The 14556-nt window shown below is 44.9% G+C and overlaps 1 protein-coding gene across 6 annotated transcripts; it reads right to left on the bottom strand.

Moving 5' to 3' along the window:
* Positions 1-329: 329 nt before the first annotated feature.
* On the bottom strand, positions 330-5916 carry LOC125508428 (uncharacterized). 6 transcript variants are annotated; one of them, XM_087525869.1, is made up of 9 exons: positions 5744-5916; positions 4872-4939; positions 3065-3163; positions 2440-2908; positions 2265-2337; positions 1986-2154; positions 1829-1906; positions 1158-1447; positions 330-1017 (listed from the first exon to the last, which is right to left on the bottom strand). In XM_087525869.1, the coding sequence occupies exons 5-9, from the start codon at positions 2279-2281 to the stop codon at positions 804-806; spliced, it is 768 nt and encodes a 255-aa protein (XP_087381995.1). In that variant the 5' UTR covers positions 2282-2337; positions 2440-2908; positions 3065-3163; positions 4872-4939; positions 5744-5916; the 3' UTR covers positions 330-803. The 6 variants fall into 6 exon arrangements, with proteins under 6 accessions (XP_087381995.1, XP_087381994.1, XP_087381996.1 ...); XM_087525868.1 differs by having other exon boundaries at positions 4872-4965; positions 5744-5879; XM_087525870.1 differs by lacking the exon at positions 4872-4939 and having other exon boundaries at positions 5744-5880.
* Positions 5917-14556: the final 8640 nt, after the last annotated feature.

Below are 14556 nucleotides of genomic sequence, written 5' to 3'. Positions count from 1 at the left end.
GCGCGGAGTTGAGGTCTTCTGGAGTGGATGGCGGCACCCAGGCAGGCCAGGCCGCCTAGTGGTCGGCTTGGTTCCTCGGGCTGTCAGACATTGGAGTCGCAGGGCAATGGCGGGTCGGTCGAAGGAGAAGAAAGCTTCGGCGCACCCCTACCTGGCGCGCCAAATGTCGGATTCTGGGTTCTGGCAAACCCTTGAGGTTCGAACATTGGGGTGCACATGAAGATCTCTCTCTCCCTCGCTCTCGCAACGATCTCAAGGCCTAACTCGACAAACCCAAGGTACAAGAGACACGCGGGTTTATACTGGTTTAGGCCACCGTTATGGTGTAATAACCTACTGCAGTGTGGTATGGTGGATTGCCTCGTGGGCTGAGGATGAATCAGTACAATGGATGAACAACCTCCTGAGGAGAGGTGTTCTTGAGCTCGATGAGCTGGTGTTTGAGGATGGTCCGAATGTGTTCTCCCCTTGCAATGGTGGTGGCTAGCCCTATTTATAGAGGCCCTGGTCCTCTTCCCAAATGTTAGGTGGGAAGGGATCCCACAACGGACAGTTTTGAAGGGAGACAACTAGTACAAGTTATCCTGACAAAAGGTGGTCTTCGCCTGCCAAAGGCTCTGGTGGTGATGCCGCCATGGGCTCTGCGGTGACCTCCGTCCTATCGTCCTGCTGGTCTTGGTCTTGTTGCACTGATATGGAAACCTTTGCCTGACGCCTCGGGACTCCTCGCATGTGCTTGCCCCTTTAGCACCAAAGAGGAAACAGGTACCCTGCGCCCGCTGGTGCCCACCTTGCCTTGGTCTTCATGGATCACGTCGTGCAGACCTCGCGAGGTGCCCCTGGCATTGATATCTCCGCTCCTTGGGAGCCAGCCTAGCGAGGCCGCCCCATAGGAGGTCTTGGTGTCGTCCTCCTCGCAAGGCTTGGACCCTCGCGAGGGTCTTGAGTGGTTGCTGGTGAAGATGGGCTCTACCAGGCTGTTGGTGGAGCCACGCCCTGGGCCGCAGGCAGGCAAGTCTAGGTACCTCCGTTCGCAGGACGCCGACATACATCACAAATTCGAAATACAGGAACACAACAAAAAAATTGAAAATACAGGAACACCATCCTCCCAGCAACAAAAACAACTAAAAAAATCAATAAAAACGGATACTCACGTGTTTTGCTTCCGCGGCACCCGCACAAACTCGCAAGAGAAACCATCAATATGCGCCGGCGAGAACAGTTTGGCCTTGTATACGCTGGACTCCCTCCAAAGCTTCTTTATGTTATCTGTCATAGTCCTAAAGAATCTAACTGCGTCACTCCAACTTTCATCGTGGAGTGAATCAAGACACTCAAAATGACGAAACCTCAAATTCAGAACAATCAAGCACCAATGCCCAGATTCTTCACTAGGCTTCATGGCAGCCACAAATGATGGCGGATCAAAAGTAGGGAAAAGAATCTGACAAAAAAATCGCAGAGGAAAAATGAATTTAACAAATCATAATGAAACAAACAGTTCAGCCACCAAACAATAAAATAAAAGAGGGAAATTGAAAATCAGAAGTACAAACAAATCAGATAATCATAAGTTCTAATTGAGTAAGCAACCCACTTCGAAAGATAAATGCTACTCAAGTTTATATCCACCACCCAAACTTGCACCAAACATATCAGTTCAATTTCCTTGCGACAATAAGTGCAGCTTTAAAAAAAAGAAGCACACACCATTCGTAAGTGCAGGGGTAAAGAGCAGGCTACTCAAGTTCATTCCCACTTCCCAAACTTGCATGAAAACATGACAGTTCTAGTTCACGAGTACAATAAATTCAAGTTAACCTACTTGGTCAAAACCATCAGCCCCTGTTCCCATGAACCACTGTAGCACATTGGCAGCAATATTCCCATCATGGATCTTGGTCTGTTGTACAAAAAGAACAATAATAGTTAGAAAATTCCCAAAATAACTTATCATCCTATTTAGAAAGCAAAATACTAACCATCACCCATCTGGGAACTATCAACTTGTCAGTGTCAAGGTACTTCTGACATAGAGAATATAAAACAACACGAGCACTGTCTGAGTTGAGCATGCCAGTGGGGACAAATGCTTTAGCAATAGAACCAACACTGGCATCACATTCGCTATTTTGAAACATCGGCTTGTCACTAGGAAAACACAAAAGAGGACATGGATTAAAACTTTTGCAATAACAACAATAGTCATATGAGAGAAAGAAAAAGAGATGAAAATGATACAGGCAAAACCCCAAACTAACCGTTTCCCACGGTTCATGTGCAACCTCGTAATAGCGAAGAAAAACAAATCAACCTTAGCAACATTAGCACCTTCTGCTTGCAGAAAAAGAAGAAAAAACTATAAGTTCAAGCACTACATGTGAACATGTCCAAAATGCCATAAATGAGAAGTACGCCTCATTTACAAGTCCTTACCTGCACTCTCAGCGTTTGACGACGGGAGTTCCTATGATGACACCAATATACCTCCAGTTTCAGGGTTTGACGATGGAAGATATTGTGAGGACAGCAATATGGCTGTGCTTTCAGGGTCTGAAGAAAAATCATGGGACGATAGGAGCACCTCCTGCATCAAGGGGCTAGAAGAAATCGACAGAAGTAAATCACCATCCTCAGATGGCACCTCCTCCACGCTAGAGGCATCTTGCAATGCATCACCGTAATCAAGCCCTCCAGGTGGGAAATTTTTCAGCAGCAAATCTTCACAATCAGAAAGATTTTCATTCCCAGCAATACCAACACCAGACGATTTGGCATCAAGTATGCTGGCAGCACCAACATCCTCATCAGCAACTTTGGTACCAACATCGCGCCCACTACTCAATGGAACACCACAAGAATCATCTCCACCACTAACGGCAGCCTCACGCTCAACATCAGTCATCTAAAAAAATAAAAAAAAATCAGAAAAAGTGAATAATATGAACAAAACTAACAATCAAAAAAAGCTAGCAAGAGCTGCACAGGCTAACTATTATAGCTAAAAAGAAATAGCAGCAAAAACTGCATATAAAATTAATGCAATCACAGAAAAAAAAACCTTAGTAGCATTCACAACAACATCATCGATCTTGCTGGTACTAAAATTCAAAGGAACATCACCAATGGTCGAACAAGGCTCGTCGCCAACAACAGGACCCTGATTCATAGTAATGAAGCAAAAAACAATGCTATTATTAGCAACAATAAATACAAGGAATTAAACCACACTAACAAAAAGATAGGTACAACCTATTATAACGCCCCACGATGCGGCTATATCTCCCACATGTCGAGGCACGACTTAGAGGCATAACCGCATAGTGGTTTTGTCGCAAGAAGGGTCATCTTCACAAACATCCCATGTAATGAATAAGACATGGATAAATAGAGTTGGCTTACACTCGCCACGTCACACAATACATAAATAATTCATGCATCATCCAGATACACTCATAGACCGAGTACGGTCAAATCCAAATGAAAAGGAAGATAAACCCCAAACGCTAGATCCCCGATCGTCCCAACTGGGCTCCACTATTGATCATCTGTAAAAGACACATAATAACAACCAAGGTCTTCGTCGAACTCCCACTTGAGCTCGGTAGCATCACCTGCACTGGTATCATCGGCATCTGCAACTATTTGGAAGTATCCGTGAGTCACGAGGACTCAGCAATCTCACACCCGCGAGATCAAGACTATTTAAGCTTATGGGTAGGATAAGGTAATGAGGTGGAGTTGCAGCAAGTGCTAAGCAAATATGGTGGCTAACATACTCAAATAAGAGTAAGATCAGAACCTACGCAACAGTCATGAAGCTAGAAGTGAAAAAGAAGTGATCCTGAAACTACTTATGTTCAAACATAACCCAAAACCGTGTTTACTTCCCGGACTCCGCCGAAAAGAGACCATCACGGCTACACAGGCGGTTGATTCATTTTAATTAAGTCAAGTGCCAAGTTCTCTACAACCGGATATTAACAAATTCCCATATGCCACATAACCACGGGCTCGGCTCTCGAAAGTTTATACCCTGTAGGGGTGTCCCAACTTAGCCCATCACAAGCTCTCATGATCAACGAAGGATATTCCTTCTCCCGGGAAGACCCGATCAGTCTTGGAATCCCGATTACAAGACATTTCGACAATGGTAAAATAAGACCAGCAAGACCGCCCGACTGTGTCGACATATCCTGATAGGAGCTGCACATATCTTGTTCTAAGGGCACACCGAATGAACACTACATACAGCAACCGAAGACCCCGGGTGAAGGGGTGGCACCGCAAGTGGCTCAAGGTTGGACGAACACTCAGAAGAGCACTGGCCGGGGGGTTAAAATAAAGATGACCCTCGGGTCTGCAAAACCCAAGGGAAAAGGCTTAGGTAGGCAAATGTAAAACCAAGGTTGGGCCTTGCTGGAGGAGTTTTATTCAAAGCAAACTATTAAGGGGGGCCCAGAACCCCAACCACGTAAGGAACCGCAGAATTAAGGAACATAACACTGGTATGACAAAAACTAGGGTGGCAAGAGTGGAACAAAACACCAGGCATAAGGCCGAGCCTTCCACCCTTTACCAAGTATATAGATGCATTAATTAAAATAAGAGATAATGTGATATCCCAACATAGCCATGTTCCAACATGGAACAAACTTCAACTTCACCTGCAACTAACAACGCTATAAGAGGGGCTAAGCAAAAGCGGTAACTTAGCCAAACAACGGTTTGCTAGGACAGTGGGTTAGAGGCTTGACATGGAAACATGGGAGGAATGATATAACAAGTGGTAGGTAGTATGACATAGCGATAGAACGAATAACAAGCAAGCAAAGATAGAAGCGATATCGAGGGTATGGTCATCTTGCCTGAAAAGTTCTCGTTAGGAAGAAGATCGAATCCATGAAGAAGACAAACGGACGTAGTCAAACGAATCCTGACAACTCCAAAACAAAACCGAAGCTAACGAGAGAAGCAAACCGGAAAGAAGCAAGCAACATGGTAAAAACACAAGCATAAATATGGTATGATGCACAACCAAGGATGGTGCATGTCTGGTTTAAATATGCATGGCATGGCAAAGTGCACAAACAAAACTACAAGTTAAGTGGAGCTCAACATGTAACAAGATGCATGTTGACGAAACACCGCATTCGATTATTTAGTTCACTCCCGGTTAGGTACTCAACAATATTAAATGTTGTTAAACATAGCAAGGGGTGAAGCATAATAAAACTACCTATCTAGGCAAGTTTAAATGAGGCCGAAACAACATGCAACAAGTCCAGAAAAATCCTCATATGCATATTATGAATTTGGTATTGTTCTGCCCTATACCATATTTTAGAGTTGTTAAACATGCAAAGTAATGGGACCATGTTAAACTATGCATTTTTCCACCCCATTAGCATATAAAGATTATTAAATTCTGAGCTATGGTTATTTAGTTATGAATTAAATCATTTTAACAAGTCATTTATGCAAATTATATTCAAACATCATTTTAAACATGGATGAAAGTTGCATCTTGTGAAACTAGATGAAATTCTAAGCATTTTACATATTTAAATCATTGTAAACCGATGCACGGTTAGTGAGATATAATATGCATGACCAAAAAGGACTTTTCTATAAAACTCAACCTCACTTGATTAATAGCAAAATCGTTGGAACAGAAAAAAATGCTGCAAGCCGAAACTGTAAACTGGGCTTCACACAAGAGGACTGGGGCGCTCATCACCTCGGGCCTGCAAAAGTTGGGCCGGATCGGAAGCTGGCCCGTGAGGGCGTGAGGCAAAGCGAGCGAGCGTCTCTCGCTCGTTCTGGTCAACGCGAGGGGCGCTGGTGAGCAGAGAAGGACGAGGCAGGTGAGCGAGGAAGAGACGCGGTCAACACACGTGCGAAGCAGGGGAACTTGGCGCGGCTCCGGCGACGAGGCCTTGGTGGCGATGCGGGGAAGGGAAGCGGCGCGAGATGAAGCAGAAGATGGGCGCTGGACTCGGCGCTGGTCAACGGTGGCTCAGTGCATGTCCTATCGACCGAAGCCGAGGATGAGCGGGTGCCGCGGCTCCAGGAACATGGCGGAGCAGCGAGATCCGGCGACGATGGACTTGGTGCTGCAGGGGAGGTCCGGGACGAGTGGGGCGCATCCACCAGCAGCGGCGGGGCATGGCAGAATGGCGCAGGGGCCTTAGCGGAACAGGGTCGCGCCGCGGAAGATCGGGGGTACCGCGGGCGGCGTTCTCGTCGAGGTCCTCCGGGAAGAAGATGGCGGCGTCGCTGCTGGTTCGGGCGAGGAACGGAGGAGCTCCGGCGGTGGCGCTCGCCGGCGCGGGGAGGCGGTCCTGGACGAGGAGGTGGCTGCGGCCTCGGATGCCCGCGGGCGCAGGCGCACGAAGTAGGCGGTTGAAGGCGGATGGAGGCCGAAGGCGACACTAGTTGGGGACGAGGAGGCCCTTGAGGCAGAGGCGCACGGGGCTCGGGCGGCCGGCGGCTTGACTCCGGCGACGCGAGGCTGATGAAGAGCTCGTGCGCGAGGATGCCATGTGAGGGAGCTCGGGGATGCGGGGACGAGGTGGCTCTGGATGGCGACGAGGCGTGCTGGTGGCCGGCGTGAGGGAGATGAGGTGAGGAGGAGGCGCTCAGCTGGAGGGTTCGAGCGACGGGAAGAGCAGGCGATGGTGCGGTGGTTAGGGATCGAGGAACAAGAGAGGTGCGCTGGCTGGATGGATCGAGGGAGGAGGCTTGCGGGCTGATTGGAAGAAGAATGGGGATGGATCCAGAGGGGGATTTGGTGGAGTGCCGGCGGGGGCAAGCTGGGAGGATGGGACATCTTTCTAAATTTTAGGGTTGGTCTGTATATATAGGAGGCGGGAGGAGTTTTAGGTGCGTCTGGTCGTCATCGGACGGCTCTGGGTAAATTGGGTAGTCAAAAGAAGAAAGGAAAGAAATATTATGGTATCTCAGTGTTGATCCGGACTCAACGGTTACAACTGAGAGGGTCGGGTCCGGGAAGTTTCAGGCACGCACGCAAAGGGGGTTAGCCGGTCACAGTCAAGAGGGAAGCGAAAACCCGATTGGTCTGGAACGGTCTACGAAGGCAAAGCGGTTCGAGGGAAGGAGATGAAGGCAAATGGAGAAACGGCAATAACGAGCGAATGCAAGTTTTATGAAAACAATGATGGCAACGGAGTGCCGATGCAATGCGCATGATGCGACGATGACATGATGAAATGCAGCAAACAAATAAATAACAGAGTTGACTCGCAAAAACATGGAAGGCATCTGGAGCGTCGGTCTTGGGGCATCACAACACTCCTCCACTTTCAAGAGATCTCGTCCCGAGATCTTAGGATGGCACCGAAGCGAAGCGGAAGAGCAAGAGGTAAAACAAAGTTGCTTTTTTGACAAAAGAGTGAAACCAACGAACCTTGAGAGGTTAAACCAATTGGAAGAAAGAAAACAATGGAGATGAATGAGATTATGAACACTCCGTTATAAAAGAGGAACAAGAAACATTGAGAGATCCTTGTAGGTTGAAGGACATGAAACAAGAGCTTAACGGACCAAAAATAATATGAAAGCACACCGGTAGAAAAGAGAAACAAGGAACACCATGTGAGCCTTGGAGTTCGCAAAGCTATGAATGACGAGAACAATGGACAAGAAGTATATTCAAGCACTCCAGTTGAAACGAGATGTCCAAGGAACGATAAAGATCAATTACGACAACACTCCAGTTGGAAATGGAAGGCAAAGAATATGAACTTGGCAAAATGAAAGCACTTGGATGAGACTCGGGTTAGAAGAGGAATGATAGACAGAACACTCTGGTTAGAACAAGATAGAAAAGGAATAAGAATAATATAATTTGGACAGCACTCCGACTGTAAATGGAAGGAATTAGAATCATGAACTTGGGAAGATTGGATGATACTTGACGAAATCAACAACATGCTGTCTCCAAAACAACTAAAAGAATGGCACAAGAGGTAAGAAAGATTTTAGACAGTACTCCGGTTGAGAAGGGAGGAAAAACTTGATAAGATAAGAGAACTTGGATGGATGAAACTGAAAGTGCAACTATCCCTAGGTGGTTTTGGTAATTCATAACAACATATAGCTCATTGAGCTAATGCTATTCCAAGATGATTATTTCAGGAAAGCTCAATGATTGGCATGGTATGGATGTGAAAGTGGAACCCTCAAAATGCTAAGGACAATAGATTGGCTCAAGCTCAAAAGCTCAAGACTCTTCATTTTATACTTTAGTGATCCAAGATCACATTGAGTCCATAGGAAAAGCCAATACTATTAAGGAGGGATGAGGTGTTGCTTAATGAGCCTCTTGCTTCATGTGCTTAGTGATATGCTCCAAAACCCTCAACTACTTTCCCATATCCACATATAACCTAAACTCTAAGCCAAACTCGGTCCTACCGATTTTTCCAATCCGGCGCCACCGAGTTTCACTTGTCATTAGCCACTGCCAAAACCCTAGCAATTCGGTTCTACCGATAAGGTTCTCGGTCCCACCGAGATGGGGTTGCAAACTCTCTGTTTCCCTTTCGTAACTTTTCGGTCCCACCGAAAGAGCGAATCGGTCCCACCGAGATTGCAATGTAAACTTAGTGTTTCCCTTTTGTAACTTTTCGGTCTCACCGAGTTTCACTCGGTCCCACCGAAAGAGCAAATCGGTCCCACCGAGTTTGCCTGACCAACTCTCTGGTTAGCTAATTACCAAACTCGGTCGCACCGAGTTTGTGTAATCGGTCTCACCGAGATTACGTTATGCCCAAACCCTAACCGAATCGGTCCTACCGAGTTGCATGTCAGTCCCACCGAAATTCCTAACGGTCACTAGGTTTACATTTTCGGTCTGACCGAGTTTTATGATTCGGTCCCACCGAGATTGGAAAACTGTGTAACGGTTGGATTTTGTGTGGAGGCTATATATACCCCTCCACCTCTTTCTCATTCGAAGAGAGAGCCAACAGAACACACACATCATTCCAACTCATTTGTTCTGAGAGAGAACCACCTACTCATGTGTTGAGATCAAGACATTCCATTCCTACCATATGAATCTTGATCTCTAGCCTTCCCAAGTTGCTTTCCACTCAAATCTTCTTTCCACCAAATCCAAATCCTATGAGAGAAAGTTGAGTGTTGGGGAGACTATCATTTGAAGCACAAGAGCAAGGAGTTCATTACCTACACACCATTTGTTACTTCTTGGAGAGTGGTGTCTCCTAGATTGGCTAGGTGTCACTTGAGAGCCTCCGACAAGATTGTGGAGTGAACCAAGGAGTTTGTAAGGGCAAAGAGATCGCCTACTTCGTGAAGATCTACCGCTAGTGAGGCAAGTCCTTCGTGGGCGATGGCCATGGTGGGATAGACAAGGTTGCTTCTTCCTGGACCTTTTGTGGGTGGTTGCTTCTTCGTGGACCCTTCGTGGGTGGAGCCCTCCGTGGACTCGCGCAACCGTTGCCCTTGGATGGAGCCCTGTGTGGACTCGCGCAACCGTTACCCTTCGTGGGTTGAAGTCTCCATCAACGTGGATGTAGGATAGCACCACCTATCCGAATCACGGGAAAAACATCCGTGTCTCCAATAGCGTTTGAATTCTCCAAACCCTTCCCTTTACATTCTTGCAAGTTGCATGCTTTACTTTCCGCTGCCTATATACTCTTTGCATGCTTGCTTGAATTATGTGATGATTACTTGACTTGTCCTAAAATAGCTAAAATCTGCCAAGAACTAAAATTGGGAAAAGGTTAAGTTTTTATTTGGTCAAGTAGTCTAATCACCCCCCTCTAGACATACTTTCGATCCTACAGAAACGACACTCTGGTTGAATGGATAAGCAAAGGAAAGAACATGATCTTGGCAAAACGAGGTGATGGGACGAAGAGAGCAACAACACAATGCCTGTGGATCAAAACAATGGAAGCTATATTGTTGGGATAAAGGGTCGGAGAAGAAAAATGACAACTCCTGCCAAAATTGAATTTGAAGAGCATCCTTGCAAAGAAGGATTGAACGTAGTTGTTGGAAAATCAGCAACAAAAGATATGATGTCCAGTGGTCTTATGGAAAACATCCCAAAATTATGAGGTGAAATTCTACGACTAACGGAAACAATAGATTGGGGTGATATCAATAAACAGACGAGAAACTTATTTCACTGGGAGGATAAATGAAGAACTTGGGTCATTTATAAGCACCATAAATAGAAACAATCCTTAGGGAAAGCTTTAGGTGAAATATAACCCAACATAACTCCAATCAAGAGATTGATGGGTTGAAAATGATCTCATGAACGAATTGAAAATGACGGTTTTAAAATATGTCATTCCGGACAACTTGTGAATCATGAAAGCCGAAGGGAAATTGTCAAGAGTGACATAACACCACCTCAAAAGATAAGATAGAAAGAATTGCACTCCGAAATGCAAGATGAAGATTTCTTGAACTCCTTAAAACAAGACATGTGTTGAACACCATGTTTATTTTAGAGTATAGCTTGGCTAGATCTTAGCTTCGAGAGAAATCTTGAAGAACAATTGAAGAATGAAAAGAATCCTTGACGAACCATCATGTAGAGCCACCATGAAGAACTCCAGTAATAAATGGATGATAAGAGGAAGAGAAGTTAAAAACACCAGGTGAAGCCTTGCGATCATTTAGATGGAGCTTCGCGATGAGATAATGTGGAAAACTTGGAACTCCAGAAAAGAAAAGATGAAACATCTCGAACCGAGAATGTGACATGATGAACAACTCTGGAAAGAAGAGATTAGATCACTTGGATGAAACAATAATAAGACTTACATTATGCGTATCCTTCACCAATAAAATTGATGACAAACAACGGATTTGGCATACTACTTATTCTCGTAAAAAGGATTAAGATAGATATAGCGCAAACTTGGGAAGGTCTTCCACGAACCACCGGTAGGATTTGGAAAGAGCGAATGAATTGATACAATAACAACGGAAGAGGAATGTTGGATGAACCATGGTAAGGATTAAAAGAACGAACGAAGAAAACGAACGCATCACCAGGGAGAATTGGAAAATGAACAAAGATACTTGAGAGAATTTAGACACAAGTGAATGAAGAGATCCTGAGCTGATTAGAGGATACTTGAATAATGCCCCGGTAAGATTTGGAGAACGAGAGCTGAAAGTTGGAATGAATAATTCTGAGATGATGGGCTCCGGAGAATCAAATTGAAAAGACTCCTGAATTGCTTCGGATGGGTGAAAAGAATTCTCACAATCAAAAACAATTATGAGAGGATGGCAACAAGTTAGAACCACACATCTCTGAGAGAACGGATAAGATTTGGAGGAAAAACTCTTCTTCGGTCTTCAACTATCGAGAATGACGATAAGAAACACAACCATGAATTGTTGAGACACTTCGGGATAATGAAGAATATAAAGGTTTAATCAACAATGAAAAGAATTTGAAAGCGATCTTGGAGAGGCATCTGACTGATGATAACTCATTCTTATGTCAAACTTTGAAAAGAATTTGGGAATAGCTCCGGGAAAATTAAAAGAGACAGGTAAGATCCTGGGAAAAGACCTGTGGGTTAGGGCCACTAAAAAGAAACATCGTTGAAGTGATTTTGAACTGAGACATTGCACTGGTTAAATCAAATGGCTTAGAAGGATTAAGAATAGAAACTTGAATCTTCTAAGATAATATTAAGCACACCGGAACAAATGAATAACAACAAGTGAAATATTACGAGGTGCACTGGTATGGGAAAACATTTGAAACGAGGAAAAGGATATGATCAACACAGCTTGAATAGAATCCACCGGAGAAGAAAGGAGAACAAAGATTGATAAACTTGAAGCTTCCTTAGTATCTTCCTGAGAATCACTGGATGAGAACATTGACGAAAAAAATGGAGAGACTTCCCATCACTAAAAAGGATACTTGATTAACAAAATCCGAGTCCTTGAAGAAAAAGGATGGGAGGGCGGGAAAACAAATGCAACTTGGGACGGATGAAACAAACACCGTTGCAAAGGACTGAGAATTGATCTCGCGAATGTTGAAATGATCGGATCCACTTGAAGAGAAGCACACCGGTTGGAAAGAATTAACATGACAACCTCGATGATCAAAAAGGATTAGCACTCCCATAGGAATATGAGAACACCGCTTAGAAAAGGTATGGAATCCACATTTGACTTCGAAGCAACTCGAATACCACAACTCAAAACAAAACAAAGGATTGGCTTAGGAAATAAGCCAGAACAAACACATATGATAGATCCCATATCGTATCATGTGTCTATTGGAAAGAATTCCTACGTGATACTTGAATTCCCACCTAAAAATTCCTAAAACTTTCTGGTTATGCAATCTGGTGTTGGGGATCCAGGGAGGCACAATATATATCACACAACTAACTAGCCCTACGCTCCAACTGTATCCATTCGTCAATACATAACCAAGAAAACTCCGGAAATCATGTACCTCAACCTTCGAAAAGCATCCATTATATGAGTTATGGCAATACTCCTGAACTCCCGCCCCGATACTGGGTGGTGTCGAGGTTATCTCACCAACAATTGCATAAAAGAGATTTTCGATGTCGGCGAACTCAGGTATTCCAGAACTGCGACGATAAAATTGTGACGACAACACCTCGGAGCTCAACTCCCCGGTACACTGCTACAACCCCTAAATGTCAGGAGGAACCAAGAATAATGTTCTCGTCACAAGAATATCGAAACGATCCGAAGATACCCGCGTGATCCAAAAAAAATTTCGTGAAATTTGAGGAGAGGAAAGTAAAAACATCTATGACAGGAGGCCTCACCAGAGCGACGAAGGGACAGAGGACTAAAAATAATCCTACTCTCCGATATATATAATCCTAAGACTCAAAACATTTTTGTTCTAGACTCAACAACGTCAGCGATTCGATCAAGCAGGGAGCTCCTAAGTCGGGGATGGCTCTAATTACCAACTTGCAACGCCCACGATGCGGCTATATCTCCCACGTGTCGAGGCACGACTTAGAGGCATAACCGCATAGTGGTTTTGTCACAAGAAGGGTCATCTTCACAAACATCCCATGTAATGAATAAGACAGGGATAAATAGAGTTGGCTTACACTCGCCACGTCACACAATACATAAATAATTCATACATCATCCAAATACACTCATAGACCGACTACGGTCAAATCCAAATGAAAAGGAAGATAAACCCCAAATGCTAGATCCCCGATCGTCCCAACTGGGCTCCACTACTGATCATCCGGAAAAGACACATAATAACGACCAAGGTCTTCGTCGAACTCCCACTTGAGCTCGGTAGCATCACTTGCACTGGTATCATCGGCACCTGCAACTGTTTGGAAGTATCCGTGTGTCATGAGGACTCAGCAATCTCACACCCGTGAGATCAAGACTATTTAAGCTTGTGGGTAGGATAAGGTAATGATGTGGAGTTGCAACAAGCACTAAGAAAATATGGTGGCTAACATACGCAAATAAGAGTAAGATGAGAAGTTATGCATCGGTCATGAAGCTAGAAGTGATCATGAAACTACTTACATTCAAACATAACCCAAAACCGTCTTCACTTCCCGGACTCCGCCGAAAAGAGACCATCACGGCTACACACGCGGTTGATTCATTTTAATTAAGTCAAGTGTCAATTTCTCTACAACCGGATATTAACAAATTCCCATCTGCCACATAACCATGGGCACGGATCTCGAAAGTTTATACCCTGCAGTGGTGTCCCAACTTAGCCCATCACAAGCTCTCACGATCAACGAAGGATATTCCTTCTCCCGGGAAGACCCGATCAGTCTGGGAATCCCGGTTACAATACATTTCGACAATGGTAAAATAGGACCAGCAAGACCGCCCGACTGTGCCGACAAATCCCAATAGGAGCTACACATATCTCGTTCTCAGGGCACATCAGATGAACACTATGTACGGCAACCGAAGACCCCAGGTGAATGGGTGGCACCGCAAGTGGCTCTAGGTTGGACCAACACTCAGAGCAGCACTGGCCCAGGGGGTTAAAATAAAGATGACCCTCGGGTCTGCAGAACCCAAGGGAAAAGGTTTAGGTAGGCAAATGTAAAACCAAGGTTGGGCCTTGCTGCAGGAGTTTTATTCAAAGCGAACTGTCATGGGGGTCCCATTACCCTAAACGCGTAAGGAACGCAAAATCAAGGAACATAACACCGGTATGACGAAAACTAGGTTGGCAAGAGTGGAACAAAACACCAGGCATAAGGCTGAGTCTTCCACCCTTTACCAAGTATATAGATGCATTAATTAAAGTAAGAGATAATGTGATATCCCAACATAGCCATGTTCCAACATGGAACAAACTTCAACTTCACCTGCAACTAACAACGCTATAAGAGGGGCTGAGCAAAATCGGTAACTTAGCCAAACAACGGTTTGCTAGGACGGTGGGTTAGAGGCTTGACATGGCAACATGGCAGGCATGATATAGCAAGTGGTAGGTAGCGCGACATAGCGATAGAACAAATA

The sequence above is a fragment of the Triticum urartu genome, chromosome 5A, assembly GCF_056163025.1.
Source record: "Triticum urartu cultivar PI428250 chromosome 5A, HENAU_Tu73, whole genome shotgun sequence".
Taxonomy (NCBI): domain Eukaryota; kingdom Viridiplantae; phylum Streptophyta; class Magnoliopsida; order Poales; family Poaceae; genus Triticum; species Triticum urartu.
Note: the sequence above shows the minus strand (reverse complement) of the source record. Positions and strands in the feature narration are given on the sequence as shown.

Coding starts and splice junctions, on each gene's coding strand:
- LOC125508428 (XM_087525869.1), bottom strand. Junction 1,907..1,985: donor TAGTTCCCAGATGGGTGATG/GTTAGTATTTTG, acceptor TTTGTACAACAG/ACCAAGATCCATGATGGGAA. Junction 1,448..1,828: donor GGGCTGATGGTTTTGACCAA/GTAGGTTAACTT, acceptor TTTTTTTGTCAG/ATTCTTTTCCCTACTTTTGA.